The 19,273-nt window shown below is 40.5% G+C and overlaps 4 protein-coding genes across 4 annotated transcripts; 2 read left to right on the plus strand and 2 right to left on the minus strand.

Annotated features, from left to right (window-relative positions):
• The first annotated feature begins 699 nt into the window (after positions 1–699).
• timm13 (translocase of inner mitochondrial membrane 13 homolog (yeast)) lies at positions 700–3,095 on the plus strand. Its single transcript, XM_062424017.1, has 3 exons — positions 700–922; positions 1,269–1,337; positions 1,775–3,095. Exons 1-3 carry the CDS (start codon positions 803–805, stop codon positions 1,871–1,873), a joined length of 288 nt encoding a protein of 95 aa, XP_062280001.1. The 5' UTR covers positions 700–802; the 3' UTR covers positions 1,874–3,095.
• A 632-nt stretch (positions 3,096–3,727) lies between these two features.
• On the minus strand, positions 3,728–10,091 carry tmprss9 (transmembrane serine protease 9). Its single transcript, XM_062424289.1, has 15 exons — positions 9,947–10,091; positions 9,685–9,812; positions 9,536–9,603; positions 9,264–9,439; positions 9,063–9,107; positions 8,695–8,808; positions 8,436–8,601; positions 7,986–8,260; positions 7,297–7,439; positions 6,616–6,901; positions 6,392–6,505; positions 6,148–6,316; positions 5,755–6,020; positions 4,502–4,638; positions 3,728–3,889 (listed from the first exon to the last, which is right to left on the minus strand). The coding sequence occupies exons 1-15, from the start codon at positions 10,089–10,091 to the stop codon at positions 3,728–3,730; spliced, it is 2,394 nt and encodes a 797-aa protein (XP_062280273.1).
• A 2,452-nt stretch (positions 10,092–12,543) lies between these two features.
• lsm7 (LSM7 homolog, U6 small nuclear RNA and mRNA degradation associated) lies at positions 12,544–15,753 on the minus strand. Its single transcript, XM_062424197.1, has 4 exons — positions 15,723–15,753; positions 15,376–15,466; positions 15,192–15,263; positions 12,544–13,064 (listed from the first exon to the last, which is right to left on the minus strand). Exons 1-4 carry the CDS (start codon positions 15,726–15,728, stop codon positions 12,922–12,924), a joined length of 312 nt encoding a protein of 103 aa, XP_062280181.1. The 5' UTR covers positions 15,729–15,753; the 3' UTR covers positions 12,544–12,921.
• Positions 15,754–16,092: 339 nt separating this feature from the next.
• LOC133985131 (kelch-like protein 23) lies at positions 16,093–18,292 on the plus strand. The gene is made up of 3 exons (XM_062424701.1): positions 16,093–16,966; positions 17,037–17,532; positions 17,684–18,292. The coding sequence occupies exons 1-3, from the start codon at positions 16,093–16,095 to the stop codon at positions 17,985–17,987; spliced, it is 1,674 nt and encodes a 557-aa protein (XP_062280685.1). The 3' UTR covers positions 17,988–18,292.
• Positions 18,293–19,273: the final 981 nt, after the last annotated feature.

Here is a 19,273-nt window from a genome sequence, read left to right on the forward strand (position 1 = left end):
AGACTCACCTGTTTAAATTGGCTTTTCTCTCACCTTAAATTGATTTACTGCTTGTTTCTCTTGTATGTCCTCTGTTTGCTTGTGTTTTGCTTATATATTTTTATGGCCTTTTATGTTTCAATTTATTTTGTATTGCTTTTCTTTCTTCTGCCTCATTGATTGGATGTTTTTATTGCCTTTGTTTATTAATGTTTGCTTGGATGTTTTAGGGTCTTTTTGTATTCTGTGAAGCACTTTGTGAATTTTATTTCTGTGAAAGGTGCTTTATTAAATACATTTACTATTATCATTTTTTATTATTATTATCATTATTATTATCATCATTGTTATTAGTTTAAAACGATAAAAAAAGTATATTCATAGAATCTGGAATTGTTAACGAGGAGTAGCTATTTTAAGGATTTTAAAGTTTTACCATTTCTTTGTGCAAAAAGCATATCTGCATTATTGTTCAAAGCAGAGTATTTTTTTTTATGTGTGTTAATACATTTCTAAAGGGAATCTCTGAGTATTACAAAATATTAGTTCAAATATATATCGCAGAAAGTGTTTTGGGCTGTGATATATTGACTGTACTGTATCAGAGCCTTTCTACGGATTATACTGTCTGATTGTATCCACTCGCCAAAGAAAACTACATTTCCCATGTCGGACTCCTCCGTACGGAAATGACGTATCCAGCCTTCCGCCGCTCTCAAGGGCACAGACCACTAACGTTAGCCAAAGCTAGCAGGAGCTGCCCACACGTGTGTTTAAAGAAGCTTGGTTAATCTCAAGGGTTTCGTTAACAACTCCGGTAGAAATGGACGGGTTTGGCTCTGACTTCTCAGCAGGAGGATCGGGCGGTAAAATGGACACCGGCACGATCATGGAGCAGGTCAAGGTCCAGATTGCAGTGGCTAACGCTCAGGAGCTGCTGCAGGTAAATCGATGGACACGGCTGCTAAACTAGCTGGACTAACCTGACCCTCAGTCCATTCACTGGCCTGAAGTTAATAGGGGTGACATGACCTTCATTAATCATGTCATAGCGTTATACGGAGATGTAGTTGATTTGTTCCCACATGTATGAAACATGACCATTAGAAGTGCTGTTGATAGTAAACCTTGAACTTTTTAACCAGCTGAAACTTGATGTTGTGAGGTTTTCTTACTTGCAGATATATAAATGTGCACACGGTAATGTTGTTTACTTGTGGTTGTAACCAGAAGTTAGCTGTCAATAATAAATTATAATGAACTGAACAATCTCTCTATTCATATTTCAGAGGATGACAGATAAATGCTTCAAGAAGTGCATAGGTAAACCTGGAAGCACGCTGGACAACTCAGAGCAGGTATGTGTTGTTGGGCCACATCAAAAAACAGTTTCCTCTCACATACAAAGTTTATAGCACAAACAATTAGTCTGCATTAGTAATTCCTAACATGTTCGTGATTTTTAAGATAAAACTACAATAATCCACTGGTTACATTCCAGTATCTACCAAATGTTAGGATGTGTTGTGCCTCTTTGGTTTCTGTGATAGTAAACTGGGATTTGGACTGTTGTTCAGACAAAACAAGCAATGTGAATATTTCAACTTTTGTCATGGGCAGTTTACATGAATTTTAACATAATTTTTAGACCAAATAATGAATGAATAATTGGTAGATTAAGAGATAATGAAAATCATTTTAAATTGTTGGCAGCCATCTAAAAGATCTGACACTTTTACTCAATTTCAGGGTTAATTTCATAAAAGTGTTAACCTCACTGCTTTTATCCACACAGAAATGCATTGCCATGTGTATGGATCGATATATGGATGCCTGGAATACCGTGTCCCGAACATACAACTCCAGATTACAGAGGGAAAGAGCTCGCATGTGAACATCCATCACTTCACCCCTCCGCTCCTCGGGCCACCGCTTACCTACAGAGGAGCACAGTGCACCACCAGAGGTCACAATGTGGGCACAAGGGGTGTCATGGCAGCAGCACACCATTAACTTTTGTCATTTTACCTCACAGACAGGCTAGCAGAGCCTGTGGACTCTAGCCATAACAGTGTCTCTGTGTGGACATTTTCATTTTGCTCTGAGGAACAGTTCAGTAACAAAGATTAAATATCTGTGTTTTTATGTTATATATAATTAATCTTCTGGTTAACCATTAAACATGCCATGTTAAAAGCCGCAGGGTCGACCTGCATGTAGGTCAGGAGAATTGGAAACTCTAAATTGCTTGTTGGAATGAATGATAGTGCGAATGTGTTTGTGTGTGTGTGTTAGCCCTTTGATTGACAATGGTTCTGGGTGTAAGCCAATATTTGATATTGTCAATGTTGCTGTCATTGACTAGTCAACAGCAGAAATATGGCCTTTGTTTTTTGCAGTAAGTGAGAGTTTATTAGTGTGGCTTCACTTTAAACACTTTATTTACCCTGACATCTTCCTGCCAGCAGACTAAGTTTTAGTCTTTATAATTAGGACACAATACTGACAAGGGTTAACGGGACTTGTGTCTTTCAGTTACTAAAATTGCTCATTAAAACATTGTCAGCAGAGTTGTTTTCAGTGTGTACAGAATATTTATGTGTATGTAATATGCAGCACAACTGGAGCCCTGAAGGGAACCCACAACGCAGCTTTTCTTAACATGCTGTGTGAGGTAAACATGCTCTGTACACCTACTGAAAATCAACAGAAGAATTGGGGAGCAACTTGGTGTTTTCACAACCATGAACCTGACATTCACAAGCCTTCAAACAGTCCTATATCAAAGTACGCCTGGAGAACAAAACTGTTTTGTCTGACCTGTTTTCTAGTTGTCACACTATCTGCCGCCCTCCACAGTAGTGGGCTTGTTTCAGCAGGGTCTGCCTTGCTGTAGATGTGGTACTGAACCTTTCTCAGCTTTGTGTGTGTGGTTTGTCAGATGTCTGGGAACCAAAATCCTTTTAAAAACAATAATAAAAAAATCTTGCTGAGGTTGTGTTGGGAAGTACGAGCCAAATAAGTCTGTGAACAGTATTTGCAAATTGACTGGGGGTGTGCGTGTGAGCAAATTAAATGGTTTTCCTGAAAAATAAATAAATCATGTCAATCAGTTATTTTCCTCGTGTTAGTTTCATGATTCTCATCAAGAAGTGTGGAAATATGTTATCACAGCAACCTGTTTTGTTGCCATCATGAAACTCAGGCAAAAGTTGAATTCCTTTATATATTTTCTCCAGAAAACCCACCTTTCAGTAACAATTACTACATTGCACCCTAGTCTTAATATATTTCTAAAACACAGACACAGACAAGAAAATGAACCACATATATTCAGAACCCCACACAAAATGACAAAAATTCACTGCACCATGTATGTTTACCAGACAGGAAAATAAATATCTGAAATAAATACTTAAAGTCATGCATTTTCTAGCAAAATGTCCAGAATGTAAATCCAAAATTTAAGAATTCTCCTTATTCCTTCAGCACATGTTGAAAGAGGAATGTCCCAGTTCAGATGATTGCACAGTATTACAAACAGCACCCATGACCCAATAGGTCACACAGGTCAATATTGCAGTAAGTGTGAGTGTATTGACTGTGTTAGCATGACTTTAGTCCTTGCACAGTACAGTTTATTGTAGAAGAGGAATGTACACTGTGTCCAGTTTAGTGTAGAAGAGGAATGTCCATTTGGTGTATTATCTCTCTGGGAACAGCTGCTTTTTTGTTTCTTATTAAAAATTCAGAAAGGCAAGTATGTAGATATCCATTTCCTTACAGATGTCGCACGAGTGTAAACTCCAGGAAAACCTGTTCGCCCACATCCATGTCCCCAGCTGGTCACTCCAGCAATAAACCACTGGCCAGAGGGCTGACGACAAGTCAGCGGCCCTCCGGAGTCTCCCTGGATGATGGAGAAGAGAGAGAAGAAATACTGACAGATCAGCAGTTATTTTGCTAAAGGTAATAATTTATTCTCTGCTCTTAAGTGGGTACAAAGAGAATGTCACTTGGATAGCTGCTGAGATGCCAGGTGCTTTGACCGAGACAGGAATGCATGTGGGTTTCCTTACATAAGAAGATTACAGAGAGGGAGCAGGTGAGAAGGGGAGCTCTGTATTTTTTAGGAAAGTCTACTCTCACCCATTAGATATATGTATCTCTCACATAAGTGTAGCAATTTTCTTGAATAAGCAACACTGGTTTTCTCCATCATGTTAGCACCACAATTGTATTACCAAAAGTATTCTCAAACCACAATTTGTTGTAGGCTTTTACTTGTTCAGAGACAAGTACTCTGAAGAGGAAAAGGGCAACACTTACTTTGTTCTGACCTGGTTAACCAGTCACTGTAAAAATAATTATCAAAGCCATGGCCCTCTGAGCACTCGTATAATCGCATCCCACAATCTTACTGCTCAGACACCGCCAAGATTGTTACACCCAGATGTCCGGCCCATTCCCAGGCTTTAAAAAGAGGTATTTGTGTCACACAGCATACTGTACTAAATCTTACCAAACAGGTGTCTCTGCCTCCCTCCATGTATCCAGCACACATCATGTTAGAAGTCAGCACATTTCCATATGAGTGCTGACAGTCTGCCTGGTCAATGATGTTCACTGCAGCTTTCTGCAGCAGGTTGGTCAATGAACCTATGGGAAGGAGGATAGCATTTATATTAGTGGCTTATGCGTTTTCACTAAGATAAAGCCTGATTACAACACTGTTTCTGGAAAGATAAGTTGCTTTTACATTCTAACAATGTAATTTTTAACTACTGTGAGCATTAAAAAACAAATTGCATTCACTTCCATCCTGTTGCTGAAGCAGCAAAAGTTTCAGTGGAAAGATAAATCAGAACCTCAAAGGGTGAAGAGTGAAAATATCTGAATGGCTACAGAGTTAAGCGAGAAAGTATTGTATATACTGTAATCTAGGTAAATATACCCATTCATAGTTCATGTGGATGTACAGCCCAGGGATAATTTGCTTAGCACAAGACCTCTTGTAAATGTAAAATTAAAAGGATCCGTTAAAGTTGCAATATAGACATTCAGCCACTAGATGTCACAGTATAGCACCAGCATCTCAGACCAAATCAAATGTGTGTCATTTACTCAATAAAGTTGGAAGAGGAAAGAAGGCGGTTCCTGGACTGAAACTCAGATCAAGCTGTCAAACTAGGCAGTGCTGATCAAATATGCATCAGTATTCTGTTACTGCATTGCCTATTTCCCACCTCAGAAACATATTTTTGCCTACTGTTAACCTATAATTTGAGAAAGGTTGTTGTGCGGCCACCATCTTGAAAACAGACACATACTCACTAACATGCACACAAGGCAAACAAGATGCCAAACAAAAAGCAGAGAAACTCAGATAACATCACACAATGTGATTTAATTCACTGCTCAGGTCATCATTACTCCACTATATCTTAACATAGCAAATAGTTGTTTGCAGACATCCAGTGAGCCTGAATGTCTTTTATTGCACCTTTAATATTAAATATATTTTCCTGTTTTTAGTGTAATAATAATGTGTAAGCTTTTGCTCCAATTATGTTTTCTTGCTTTTACCCTCATCTGTCAACCAAGTCGCACCTTTTAATTAATTTTTTTTGGTGGGCATAGAATTACATGTTGCGGATGATTTAAAAATGGTCAGTTTGTTTGGTCAGGGGTGCGTTCATATCATTAATGCACTTGTACAATGCTTTCTGGAAAACTATACATCATATCAGTGTGAAGTAACACTACATCTCTCACCTCCTTCCCTCATGGATCCCCAGCCTGTGATGTAGCACTCTGCATTCTTCAGGAAGCGGTGCACCGGTGAGGGGAGACAGACAGACTGGATGGTGTAGGACATGGGGGCTGGGACTAACAACTCCAGCAGAGCCACATCATGGTCCATGCTGGTGCCATTGAAAGCCGGGTGGATGATGACCCTCTGGATTGGGATGACCAGTGCTCCTACTCCTGAGCGCAGCACAGATCCTAGACTCACAGCCCAGTGAGTGGGGTTGGGGTCACTGTGGGTGTAGATTATAATTGGGTTAGGATCATTCTGGATCTAGTAGAAGAGTTATTTTTGATATAAATGTATATAATTGTTTTGAGTTTTGAAGTAACTCTTTTAATTTGACTAATGCACAGAACCTTTTGAAGCAGTGTGCTGCACCCAGCAACCATTTGCTGTGAATGAGTGTGGCGCCACAGCGGTGATGTCTCTGATACTGGAGACTGCCAATCCAAGGCCATTCCCCCCTACGAGCTGTTATTCCACCCACAATCCTCTGGGAGCCCAATGCAGGACGCAAACCACAGTCTGAAACAAAAACACATGTCAGAAGCATTTCTTTTAAAGCAAGCCTTGTTCTCTGCTTTACGCATATAAACTAACCACAGTTTCTTTCGTCAGCCTGGTTTGGGCAGTCAGGGACTCCATCACACTCTGGATTGACCTTGCCGATGCAGGAAGTGGCACTACACTGGAAGTTTCCACTGCAGTTCAAGACTAAAACACATGATGGAGAGAGCAGCATGGGTGTTAGGCAACTAACTGGTGAATGAGAAACTCATTTATATATTATTTTATCAGTAAAGTTGCTTTAATTAGGATAATACCAGGAAGTGTTGGTGCAGATGACACGTCCATGGCCGTTGTCCTGGGTACTGGCGAGTTATTAAGGGTCCCTCCTGGAACAGTAACAGGCACAGTGGTAACATACTGGGAGTAACCATGGACCAAGCTGGGATCTGTGTGGCTTAGAATCCAGTTGCGGAGCCTGGTGATCCGAGAATAAACCCCAGGCCTGTTGATCTGGGCGCAGCCAACACCCCAGCTCACCACCCCAGCCAGGAAGAACCTCCCCGGGGCCCCCTCACACACCAGAGGCCCTCCAGAATCACCCTGTAAGTAAAACATGTCTGATAAGCTCAGTGTGTTTAATTAAGAAAATTAATAGACATGTCTATGATGGTCAAACTGAAAACAAATGGGACAAAGCTTAACGTTTCCACATGATATTGTGTCCTATAGTTATTATATAATATAATTATTGTCATATTAACAGCAACATCATCATGAAAACAAAAGCAACAGCCTACAGGCCTCTATTTTTAGGGTGGGAACAGTAGTAACACGCAGTTTCAACACCATAGTACGAAAATAGCAAAAGAAGACCAGATCATCAGTGTACATATACAAACTCTGCCCCAAGTCAAGAATCTATTGTATGAAGATGTAAGTTGATAGCTCATGCTATTGTAGCTACATTATGTGAACCACATAAAAACAGCACTGACCTGACAAGAGTCCACCTTGCCCTGGAGGAATCCAGCACACATCATGTGGTGAGAAACTGCACCTCTGTACACAGACGATTTATTACACACCTTGGAGTCGATGATTTTCACCACCGCCTTTTGCAGTGTGGGAGGCACAGCAGCTGAATGACAGAAGAGCACAGGACAAGTGAATTACTCATTTCTCATACTGATCATATTTGAGCTTGCAATCCAGCAAGCACAGCAGTAGAAATTGTTAATATTATATATGTATATACAAGTACATACTGCATATATACAGATGCTATTTCATGTACTCTTTAATGACAAGGTACAACAGCTTTCATGAATATAAAGGTGTACTATCAGTCTAGAATAACTGCATATAAAGCTGGATAATACAATACGACGAGATATGAGAGAATGTGTTATATAAGACTTTGTCAGTTGTGATGCAGCTTAAATGTTTGTCTAAAAGCCTGCATTGCTATTAATGGATACAATTTTCTCATATGACTGACTGTTGGTATGGAGCTGTGAAATAAATATTGAATGCCTTAATTATCCTTGTCTTTCCCTATCTATGCAATATGAATGATTTGTTTAAGTAAGGGGGAAAAAAGGATGAGAAGTCTGTAGGTCAGCTCCTTTTTTAGTTTAAATCACTCATCTGCTGTTATGAGGTGAACTCCTGCAGGCAGACTCACGATTTAACTGGTTTAATGCACCCCACCCTGACACCATACAGCTGTGGCCGGGGGCAAAGACATGAGATGGGGAGGGCAGGCAGACAGGCTGAATATAAGGGCTGAAGGTGAGAGGGGACTCCAGCTCCAACACAGTCACATCATTGTTGGTGGTCATGGGGTTGTAGTCTGGAGACACAATCAGTGACTTGATGTTAATCGTTTTGGACTCAGACTCCTCGCCGCTCACCAGTTTGGCCCCTACAAGTGCTGTCCAATCTCTGGGGTCGTTGTCCCTGAAAACAGAGAGGTAGACAAATCATGGTTTCAGTTGTAATTCCACAAATTGCACAATTTCGCATTTTATGAAATCGTCCTTAAACTTCTGATTACTAATGTAGCAGGCACTACTCTTCACTGACTCAGGAGATACAACTTGTTCTCAGGTGAAGGATGACAACTCCTGCGTACCTCTCAAAGCAGTGTGCTGCACTGACCAGCCACCGTTCACTGATGATGGAGGCTCCACAAGTATGACGTCCATGGAACTTCAGACTGACCTGCCATGGCAGCTCGCCTTGCCGAGCATCTTCACCACCCACAACCCGATTCCCCATAGCAGGACGTGTACCACAGGCTGAGAGGGAGAGTGTGATTAGTGGATAGGGTGGGACAAAATTAGGAAAGAGGGGAGATAAAGTAAAAGGGTATAGTTTGAAGAGTCACTTACCACAACGAGCTTCATCGGATCCATCTGCACAGTCCGGTATGAAGTCACACTCAGGATTTAATTTGGTGACACATTCTCCATTGTCACAAGTGAAAGTGTTGTTAGGACACCTGGCTGGAGAGCCCAGATATTAAGGAGATGAGTGTTAGAGAAGAAGGTGTGATGTGAACAAGTCATAAGTAATTCAGATAAATAGGAAATAGAAGAATCTTTTGAAAGGAATCTTCAGATCTGTATCAAGCAATATAGATGTAATTTTCCTTTAAGATATAATTGTTTACAGTTTTTTGGAGCAAGAAGAATGGCTGTGCTTCAGTGGGAAATATGTTCAGGTACCATTTGATGTGGGTCAAAAAACATACACTCACCTGTAAACTCCTCTCCAATTGTATAAAACGACTTCCCGCTGGCTCCTGGGAATCAAAAGAAAACATTCAACATTAAATCCTGTGAAGACTGCTGCAACCTTGAGACAATACACTGATGTGGCCTATTTTTATAACTTGTACTACACACATCCACTTGTAGGGCTACAGACAGTCAACTGATGACAACTGATGCTTTACTACCCAGTAAGATGATAGTGTTGATCTGTCCAAACTCAGGCACCTCTAGTGGTTTCCCGTGCATGGCTGAGTTGAGCCCTGCTCTCAGCAAGTCCTGAACAAAGTTATCTGAATACTGCTGGACCTTGGAGACCCTGAAGACCAGTCTGAATGTTGCCATCACATCATCATTAATGTTACTGGGGGAAAAAACACAATATGGTTGTCTCAAAGACCCTGGATGTGATTTTTTTTTTTTTTTTTTTTTTTAAATCTGTGGTTGAACTCTTACTCACCCATAGGCAACAACACTGCAACCAATGTAGTGATGTGATATTGAGGAGGCAGTAAAGACATTTCTAATCTGTAAGAAAATGAAAATGAACAATTTAGCGAATTTTAAAAGAAATATTAAGCTCTTGTCATGGTGACAGTCAGGACTGACCTTTGATTTTAAAACAGTGGACAGTACTATGGAGAACCCAGAGTTCTCATCCTGCAGAACAGGGTCATACTTCAGACCCTTCAGCTCTACTGTCTCCAGGAAATAATGCTGCTCCTGCACCATGTATGCTGGCAGTGACAGGGGAGAAAAACGCAGATAGAATCACAAATGAATTAACTTTAGAAATTCTGTATAACAGAGTGGTCTAAATAGCTCAGAACTGATTGTGTTGTGAATGTTACATCACTGTCTGCAAACCTACCAATAAGCAGACCTACAAAGACTCCTATAGTGAGGAAGAAGAGCAGGAAGGCAATGACTGTGATCCTGTGGCAGGCGGGGTTGGCAGGAGCAGAAGAGGGTCCTGGAGAGGACCATGGCCCTCCTCCATCCTTCTTTACCTCCATGTTGGATTTACAGCACCAACCTCACAGCTCACATTCCACTGTCTCCATTATCATATTACTCAACAGACAAAATGATCCAAGTCTGTGAAAAAATAAAATAACAGTTTGCTCTGAAATGCTGTATTCAGTAAGACGTAAAGTCTTTTATGACACACTGATATGATGTTGGACTGAGATGTCATAGATGGTGACACATTATAAATAAAAATATGTTTATGATATTGATATAAAATATATCACAATATGAATATGTTATGTGAAATCATATTTACAGTATGTGTTCCTTCACGTTTCATTATGCCAGACTAAAGTGTTCACACATATAAACCAAAACCTTAAATACCTAATTTATTTTTGTTTACTTTATCACCTGGAAATAATTAATTTGATCAACAGCAATGTGAAATTATTACACTATGTTCATAACAGCCAGTAGGAATCCAATGAAAGTCAGTAAATATTCTATTTTTCTTTTCTTTCATTCCCACTCCTATATAATATATAACAGTATAGGTCTGTAGGGACTGTTAGTGTAGGTAGTATATATAGGCAGTATAAGTTCCATTTGATGATTGACACAAATGATCCTGCACAAATCCATACGTACAATATTCACCAATGACGGGTATTCCATAGAATAGAGGGGTTGATAAACAAACAAATAGAGGGTAGCCTACTGGCAACACAAATTTCTTTGAGGAATATTAACTCGTCAAGACTACACAAAAATATCAAGCTCCTGGATACCTGGCTGAGGCTGTGTAGGCGTGCATAATTTGTGTTGCTCACAAATCAGATGTAGAAGAAAGGTCACAGTAAAAACAAGGAAACTTTCCGAAAATGTTACAGATAACAATGATTGGATTAATTCAGACCCGATGAGCATTTTCACTGCAGCAGCCATTTACGCACTGTGACTCCAGGTGCACCCCTGCGCAGCAATAAACAATACAGTCTCTATGTTCTGAAGTAAACTCACTCACCTCTTTCTTCTCTCATTCCCCTCAACACTGACATTTACGATATCCTGCCGTTCTTAGTGCATGACTTGGCGAGCACAAGAATACATACATGGATGGAAGACAAGGCTGAGAGATCCGCTATTTGTTCCACCTGCCGAAGGGGCGTGCCGCGTCCGTCCAGCGGAGGTAACTCACCTTTTCAGTTTACTTTAGGAAGTCTACTCGGCTTCAGAAATCCCCGTCCGACCCTCCTCCCTTCGGTCTTGATCCCTTTAAGCGTAAAAAGCGCTTTAGGTTCCACCCCGATGTGCACAAGCGTTTCTTCTGTCACCTCAGAGCTTCCATTATATCCAGGTAAACATCCGATGCTCCTTTACGCAATTCAGAGATAAGTAATGCTGGAAAAAATAGGGTATAAAAAATGTACCTGCTCTCTCTTTAATGCAGCAAAGTAGTCCCTCTTGTTGCTGCCTGTCTGTGCTCCATTGACACAGTGACTGAGCAACAGAAGAGGGGAGGGGAGTCCTGGAAACCTGCCTTTTTACTTTTGGCTGCAAGTCCCGGGCTCACAACACTGGCGAACCTTTGGGTGCCTTTTACCTCCAATCAGTTCAGTTCAGGTGCCTTTACTATGACTTTATTAAAATAGGGCACTTAGAGTTTGTTACTTGTATAGAGGTAAGAAATGATTCTATAGAACTCAATTTAAAGGTGCTTTTTAAATCTATGTTATACAAACATATTTTATATTCACAAATCTATTAAGTGAAATTTGGAACCCAGTTCAGGACAAAATGTTAACCAGAAAAATATTAATAGAACCTACACAACTGGGATGAAAGCCCCTCAGTTTACATTACATGGGACTAAGAAAAATATACACTCACTTGCCTTTACAAATATACAATAGTAACCAAAGTGAATGCAGTTTACTTACATTATCCCCACACCCTGTTAAGTACTTCAGACTTAAAGCAGTTAATACTACAAATGTCTCTTTGTCAGTGTGCAGGCAGCCTTGTCTGGCTTATCTTCACAGCCAACCTACACTCCCTTTATCCCTACGAACACATATGAGGGTGACAATCAAATACCTTTGTTACTGTTTGAAAAAGAGGATGGAACTATAGACAATCCATCAGTTTTCTGCAGGGTTATCATTAGGTGAAGAGGTGGTCATTGAGTATAAAAGACACATGACAATCTATTGGTATGTGTGATTGTAACAAGACCACAGTTGCAAATTAGCTATGACTGGGTGAAAGTTACATTAAAGCTTCTATTTAACCAGATAATTGTTTGTTTCCTGACCAAAATAGAAAGCACTGACTGAGCAGCAGATGGACCGAAATGACAGAATAACCATTTCAAATAGCATTGGTAATTGTAGACTGCTAAATAGGATATGATGCTGCGTAATATCTGCAAATCATCCCTTAATTTGTCCATCCAAAATGTACAAGTGCAAAGAAGACAGACATTTACAAGACTCCACATATGTTTTCATTTTATTTTCTTATCAAAAACAAATAAGAGTAAAAAGTTGACTTATTCTGGATATAAAAGAAAAAATGGTACTGTTAACACTTTCCAAACTTGTGGGCTCTTTAGAACTCAAATCTTTGCAAATTTGCACACCACAGATAGAAACAAAAAGTGCTTTCAAGTGTCCTCTTGCTGATCAACTTATGATTTTTAACAACAGAAATGTGCTTTGTTTTATACATCACTGCTACAGTTTAAAAAAATTAAAACAATAACCAAATAAACAACAACTTGCAAAATATTAAAGTGTGTGCATGTTTGTATTTGTGAGTGTGTGTGTCTGTGTGTGTCTGTCAGTAGCTCAGAGAGTGACAGACTGTGTGCTAGCCGTCCTGCTGCTGTATGAATGGATTTGGTATAGCCTCCATACCATCCTGAGGACAGATAAGCACTACAGAGGTCCCTCTGCAGACCACCAGCCCCAGCTGCCTGGTGTCTTCTGTCAGCTTTAACTGGTCATCTGGATCTGGATGGACAAGGATTGCAGATGAACAACAGTTTAAGTTAAAAGTCGTACAATTATTCCAACCAAAAGTTCTCATTGAATTACTCCTGAAACAAGCCAAACAATCTACTCCTGTACCACGTGCCAAATGTGATTCAAAACTGCATTTCAAAAGGAGACAATCTGAAGGCAAACTTTGGGTTTACTACCAATTGTGAAACTCTTTTAATTAAAAGGGTAACACCACCTATTTTCGCTTCACAGTCTTTTTACAGGCCTTGATGAGGGCCACTCTATATGTGAAAATGTTGCCTTTTGTGACTCCAGAGGGAGCAGTGTCAAATTAGCATCAGTTAGGGCTGAAGACTACAAGTTTGAAAGGGGGGAAAAAAGGGGTTGTGGTGTTAGTGAGACGTGAGCTGGGTTTCCGTTATCTGGTAATTACCAGACTTTGACTGGTAAAATCTGCTGATGTCCGGTAATTTTTAACCCCTCCGGTCAAAATGTCTGGTGAAAATATTCCCTCTAAGCACAATTTGAATTTTGTATGTCATAATATGTACTTTCGATGAAGATAAACTGATATTTGACAGCCCCGCTCATCGCTGCCGCAAGTGTGCAATGAGACGCCATCGCTGTAATGACAGCGCTCCGCGGCTATGGAGGTTTGAACTTCTTAACAGCTTGTGAAGTTCTGATCAACGATTTCAGCGAAATCTACCCTGAGTGGGCTAAACTGGCCAAAATAACCTGCGTGATCTCTGTCTCCAGTGTGCCAGCAGAGAGAGGTTTCTCTCTGCAGAACCGGATCAAAACAGCGCAGCGAATTCGCCTAAGGGGAGAACAAGGTCACAAGACTGATGCCTACTTTTCAATAATAAGATTACGCTATAAATTGACATGCCTTGATATCATTCTTATATAGCCTGCATATCATTTATCATTTTAAGCTCAATAAATTCAGATAATATTTGACTGGAATTTCAAGCATTTGTCCGGTAAATTGAAAACTTGCCGGTCACGTTGTCCGGTGCCAATTTTTCTAGCGGAAACCCTGGACGTGAGGATACCAGAACTCTGTAGCCCACTCCTCATCTCTATCAACTCATAAGTTACATAAGTCAGGACTAAGTTTCATAAAGACAGACTTTGACTGTATCTTTTTTTTTTTATTATCAATTTGACGTTATTTCTGGGTAAATTAAAACTTTTTAAAAACATGGCAAACCAAGTCAGTCACACTGTTCAGCTGCTTTCACAAAATTAAACATTTTATGTCCATTTTGACATTTTACTGGGAAAACTCAGAAGATTGTACTCTTTTTTGTTATATGATGTTAGGGTTGGCAGATTGTTTCTATTAAAATATGGTTCTTCAGATGAGAGTTGGACTGCGGGGAAGGTGGCTAAAATCAGTCAGTTTTCATTAGACTAATCTAAGAGCAAAATGAAGACTGGCCCAACACTAACACCGACCAGTCTCTCTTTGTACAGTCAAGTGAATCTCATCAAGGTGCAATGTGGGTAATGCAGGCGCCAGGTAAATATCTCTGGTTCGGCCACACCAATTTTGATCATTTTTAAAAAGCACTTGTGCTGTGTGGTAGTGTGTGATTGTTATATGTTGGAGGACCAAAGCAGAAATAATCTATTTGGCTTTTTTGTGATTTCATTCTTGATAACTGTAGCGACTGCAGAGCAGAGCTGCAGTGTACTACCAATCAAATCAATTTAGTCTCAGAGCACTGCTGAGAATTTCCTCACACATTTGGCATTTATACACATTAAGCTACTGGCCACAAACTATATACTCAAATAAAATCTCTAAACTCTGCTTGGTTTGGCTACTAATACAAATCTTTTCATCAGATTCTGGTAGGTACTTGTTTGAAGACAATCTGATTAATTTACTTCATGAATAACAATCACTTTCTATTTTACATTATATGATTACTTATTTTTTGCAGTTTTTGTTATGCAACACAACACCAAGACGAAATGCCTTGTGTGTGCAAACTTGAATACACCCGTTTGATCAATTTAATGCAGTTTGCGATATCAATGTCATGTTTCGTGTCTGACGAACTGGCAAAATGAGAGAAGCCTCACGGTTTTTAGTGTGAATTTCTTTTTCTCCTTTTAACTCACCGCGCATATACTCGATGGTGCCGTCTAGCACCAGGTTCAGCAGAGGGTCGAAACCCTTCAGGACACCGCTGGCTGTGTGGGGGAAAACACACGAACAGTGGAAAGGATTATTTAGAGAAGAAACTTTCGCTATTTGTAGCGTTTCTTCTGGTTCAGTTTAGCTAATCACAATAAATCCACCTACCCTCCCGTCCACCTTGAAACTTCACACGAATTGGCTTGTCGATGTATTTCGACAAGTCGAAGATACTCTCCTTCTTCTTCTTTTCTTTATCCTACAAAAGTGCAAACCGACATTGTTTTTCAGTCACATGCAAGCTAGCCGCACATAAGCGTAGCATTACGTTAGCTTTGATGGCTAAGCAGTTAGCCAATTATAGGGCAGCTGTATGTTAATTACACACAGACGGGTATGTGCATCTCAACTTATGTTCAGAGTAAACAACAGCCAGTAAGTAATATATCTGACTGTGTTAATAAGTACAGTAATAATGTGATGTTTGAATGAAAGCGAAAATTATACGAACTCACCGCCATGTTAGCTGCGTGACACGGAAGTGAAACTTTGACCTCAGCAATGTTCCACAAATCAAATCGCTGAGCGCCAAAGGTTAAGAGAAATACGTCATTACTTTGTTGTCTGTAGTTTTTGTTGGCTCCACACCCCCTTAAAATGATTTATTTAAAATGACAATGGTTCATTATGAATCCCTGCCCAGCAGATGCTCCATGTGTTATAATTAGCATCTGTTTTCAAACTGACCTCCTTTCCCTGCATTGCATTCACCGAACAGGCAGCCGGGGGGAAATCTATTAATAACACTAGTTGGTGTGCTGTAAACTAGAAAGAGGACATTAAGGCACTACGCAGTAGGCAGTTGGTGGAGCTGTTTACTTCGACATGGCCTGCAGAGCTGACACCGAGCTGAAACTTCAAAGCTTTAAATTTACAGTTCCCTCAGAGCAGATAAACAAACTGGACGAGGATGAATCTGATTTACTCATGCAAGACTCTGAGCCTGATGTTATCCCTGATGCCATACTACAGGTAGAAGGAGAGTCTTTTTATGTCAACCGTCAACAGCTTGCTCTCCAGAGTCCTTACTTCAGGGCTCTGTTCTTTGGCTGTGGTGTAGAGAGCACCAAAAGGCACATTGAGCTCAAAGGTGTGGGCCTGCAGCATTTCAGGGCCCTGATGGACTACAGCAAGACATCCAGTCTAGCTTTGGACAGAGAAAATGTTCTGGGGATCCTTGAGACTGCAGACTTCCTCCAATTAGAGCAAGCCAGGCTGCTGTGCTGCAAGTTTCTTGAGCGTGAGCTGCACCTCAGCAACTGTTTGGGAATGATGGTGTATGCCTGGCAGCTGGGTTGCACGCAGCTCTACACTGCAGCACGACAGGTAGTGCTCACACACTTTTCTGCTGCTGTTGCTGAAGAGGACTTTTTGTTCCTGTCTAAGGAGACATTGGCACATCTTCTGGCCAGTGATGACCTGGCCATCCATAAAGATGACCTGGCCCTTGAGGCGACACTACGCTGGGTGTCATTTGATCATAGTCGAGAGGAACACTTTCTGGAGCTCATTGAGCTGGTGAGGCCTGAGTCACTCTCTTTACCATTTATCACTGATCTTTTGATCAGAATGAAAAGCTCTGACCCCCGAGCCAAGCTCATCTGCAGGCTGAATGAACATTATCCAGCTTCTTGGTCAGTAGGTAGGTCAATACAGAGAACCAGGGCCAGAGAGACCCTCTTTGTCCTGGGTGGACCCAGTACTCTGTAGCTGCAGTAGGTAATGGTTTGATATTGTGAATTATGATGTTTATGATGATGACAATTAAGATAATTATTATGAGTTAGGGGCTGAATTAGCATGTTCATGTGTTTTTCTCACTTTTGATTTTGTCTTCTTTTCTCAACATTTAGGAGACTGTGTGGTTGTGTCAGGTGGCTACTTCCGTGATGTGTTGTGGTTCAGTGTTGACTGGGTCAGGATGTACGAATGTGGGAACCAGCGGTGGGTGGAGGGGCCAGCCCTGCAGAAGTCCAGGCACAGTCACTGTTCCATAGGACTGGATTCAGTACTGTATGTCCTGGGGGGCAGTATGGATGAAGGGCTTGTGGCTGATGTAGAAAAGCTGGTCCTGGGGTCAGAGGAGGGTTGGGAGGGGGTCAGCCCCATGATTAGGGCTGTGGAGAGGGCAGCCATTGCCACTCTGGAGTCATGTATCTATTTAGCGTGCGGCCTGGATGAAAATGGGGAGGTGTATGGTGGAATTCAGAGGTATGCAGCAGAGGAGGATCAGTGGGATGTGGTATCCTATTCTCCATTTCCACGGTGAGTGTGTTTCAGCACTCCTTCTTCAAGCTTGGCTTGCTGACGTTGTAAACCTGACATTTAATTATTTGGATACCAGTGTCTGGAAAACAATTTTTCAGCCTTAGTGCAGAGGAATTGTGTAAAAATGTTTTTTTTAACACTTCCCTAGATATGACTTGGTTTCCACTGAGCTCAATGGTGCCCTCTACCTGTTTGGAGACCAAGCCTTGCGTTTTGATGTGGAGACAGATGAGTGGACGATGCTTGAGGAGGACTGTCTCAACAGAACATTCTTCTGTGGCTGCACCACTGTGAGCGGACAGATATACCTGGTCAGTGAGAGAAAGAGTAACAAAGCATTCCCGAACATGGTGTTGCTGGACCCTTACATAGACACTTGCATTGAGGTGGATGATACCATACCCTGTCCTGTGCCCCTCAGAGGGTGTGTGACCATGAGGATGGTCACATGATGGTGTGTAATGTAACTGAATGAAATGTAATGAACAAGCATTGTCATTCTGCTGCTAAAGAAAGCACAGACAAATATATTTTTGTTTTATCTTCCACTTTAAATGAAACAGCACTGTTGAGTTATTAAATGGATTTCATTTATTAAAACTTTTCACCTGATCAACCTGATCACACAATCAACAAAGCATCCATGGTGCACTCTTAAGAGAACAGTCAAGTGTTACTTCAGTGGAAACATGACATTTTTCCTGCAGCGAGTTTAATATGCATTTTTGATTAACAATAAATAAATCTAATGCAGGTCTAAGTGTGTTAGTCTGTGGATCAGCCCTTTAAGTACTCTACGACTTCATCATTTTAAATCCTACTTTGTACTGTGGGCCTTAGTTGTCCCTGTTCAGACACAACTGTGTTTCTACTCCTATTACATTTGTCTGTCTATAAAAGATAAATAGATGCAGTATGTGGACACAGCAACCACTTATCTTAAAGAGAACCTATGAAAATGTAAAACTAGTTCCAGGTGGCAAATGACATGAGTGTAATGTACTTAAAACATCTCTGTGCTGTAATGTCAACAATATCAAACCTATGGTGATCAACCTGAAAGAAACAGTTTACAGACTTTAACCATCATGCTGTGTTCCAGTATGTTTTGTAAATACATATTGAATCTGAGTAAAATACAAGTATTTCACGTATAATTACCTCCTGTTCCTGATAAAGTAATAGAGTCCAGTTTATTCATATGAAAATATGCCCACAGCCTTTATGAAAATCATTCAATCTTTACATTTCAATAAGAATTTTCTTCATCTGAGGCATAAAGCATCTGACCTTAAAGTCTAAAATATCTCACATTTCACTAATGCCCATCTACAGATATGTATGTAACTTTCATGGCTTATAGGCACTACCCAGTTCTCTAAATGTTTCAGCAAAACATTAAATCCATTCACAGTAAGGCCTGGCCCATGTATTTGTTAAGTAAAAGTAATCCTACTAGCACACAGAGCTTGATATCAAGACCTTGTCACAGAGTAGTGTAAAAACAGCAGCCAAGGCACAAAACTAAAGTCCAGTAGAGCAAACACTCACCAAAAACCTCGTGGAGAAATAATGCTGCCTGTCAAAATGATATTCAAAGTAAAAAACAAACAAACACACAAACATATGGTTTAAGTCCATATTTAGTAAGAGTAAGGAGTAACACAAATTCTGCAAAGGCATCATTTTATCAGACATGGGGAGGGTTCTTCCATGTGCACCAGGGGGCACCATACCT

The sequence above is a fragment of the Scomber scombrus genome, chromosome 8, assembly GCF_963691925.1.
Source record: "Scomber scombrus chromosome 8, fScoSco1.1, whole genome shotgun sequence".
Classification (NCBI taxonomy): Eukaryota; Metazoa; Chordata; class Actinopteri; order Scombriformes; family Scombridae; genus Scomber; species Scomber scombrus.

Excerpts from the sequence above, each read along its gene's own strand:
- timm13 (XM_062424017.1), top strand. The coding sequence starts at position 803 with ATGGACGGGTTTGGCTCTGACTTCTCAGCAGGAGGATCGGGCGGTAAA. Across the intron at positions 923-1,268 it reads ACGCTCAGGAGCTGCTGCAG|AGGATGACAGATAAATGCTT; the intron begins GTAAATCGATGG and ends TTCATATTTCAG. Across the intron at positions 1,338-1,774 it reads CGCTGGACAACTCAGAGCAG|AAATGCATTGCCATGTGTAT; the intron begins GTATGTGTTGTT and ends TTATCCACACAG.
- tmprss9 (XM_062424289.1), bottom strand. The coding sequence starts at position 10,091 with ATGGAGGTAAAGAAGGATGGAGGAGGGCCATGGTCCTCTCCAGGACCC. Across the intron at positions 9,813-9,946 it reads CTTTGTAGGTCTGCTTATTG|CATACATGGTGCAGGAGCAG; the intron begins GTAGGTTTGCAG and ends TGTCACTGCCAG. Across the intron at positions 8,809-9,062 it reads AATTGGAGAGGAGTTTACAG|CCAGGTGTCCTAACAACACT; the intron begins GTGAGTGTATGT and ends TGGGCTCTCCAG.
- lsm7 (XM_062424197.1), bottom strand. Across the intron at positions 15,264-15,375 it reads GTTTCAAGGTGGACGGGAGG|CCAGCGGTGTCCTGAAGGGT; the intron begins GTAGGTGGATTT and ends TCCCCCACACAG. Across the intron at positions 13,065-15,191 it reads CACCATCGAGTATATGCGCG|ATCCAGATGACCAGTTAAAG; the intron begins GTGAGTTAAAAG and ends TTGTCCATCCAG.
- LOC133985131 (XM_062424701.1), top strand. The coding sequence starts at position 16,093 with ATGGCCTGCAGAGCTGACACCGAGCTGAAACTTCAAAGCTTTAAATTT. Across the intron at positions 16,967-17,036 it reads CTTTGTCCTGGGTGGACCCA|ATAATTATTATGAGTTAGGG; the intron begins GTACTCTGTAGC and ends ATGACAATTAAG. Across the intron at positions 17,533-17,683 it reads TCCTATTCTCCATTTCCACG|ATATGACTTGGTTTCCACTG; the intron begins GTGAGTGTGTTT and ends ACACTTCCCTAG.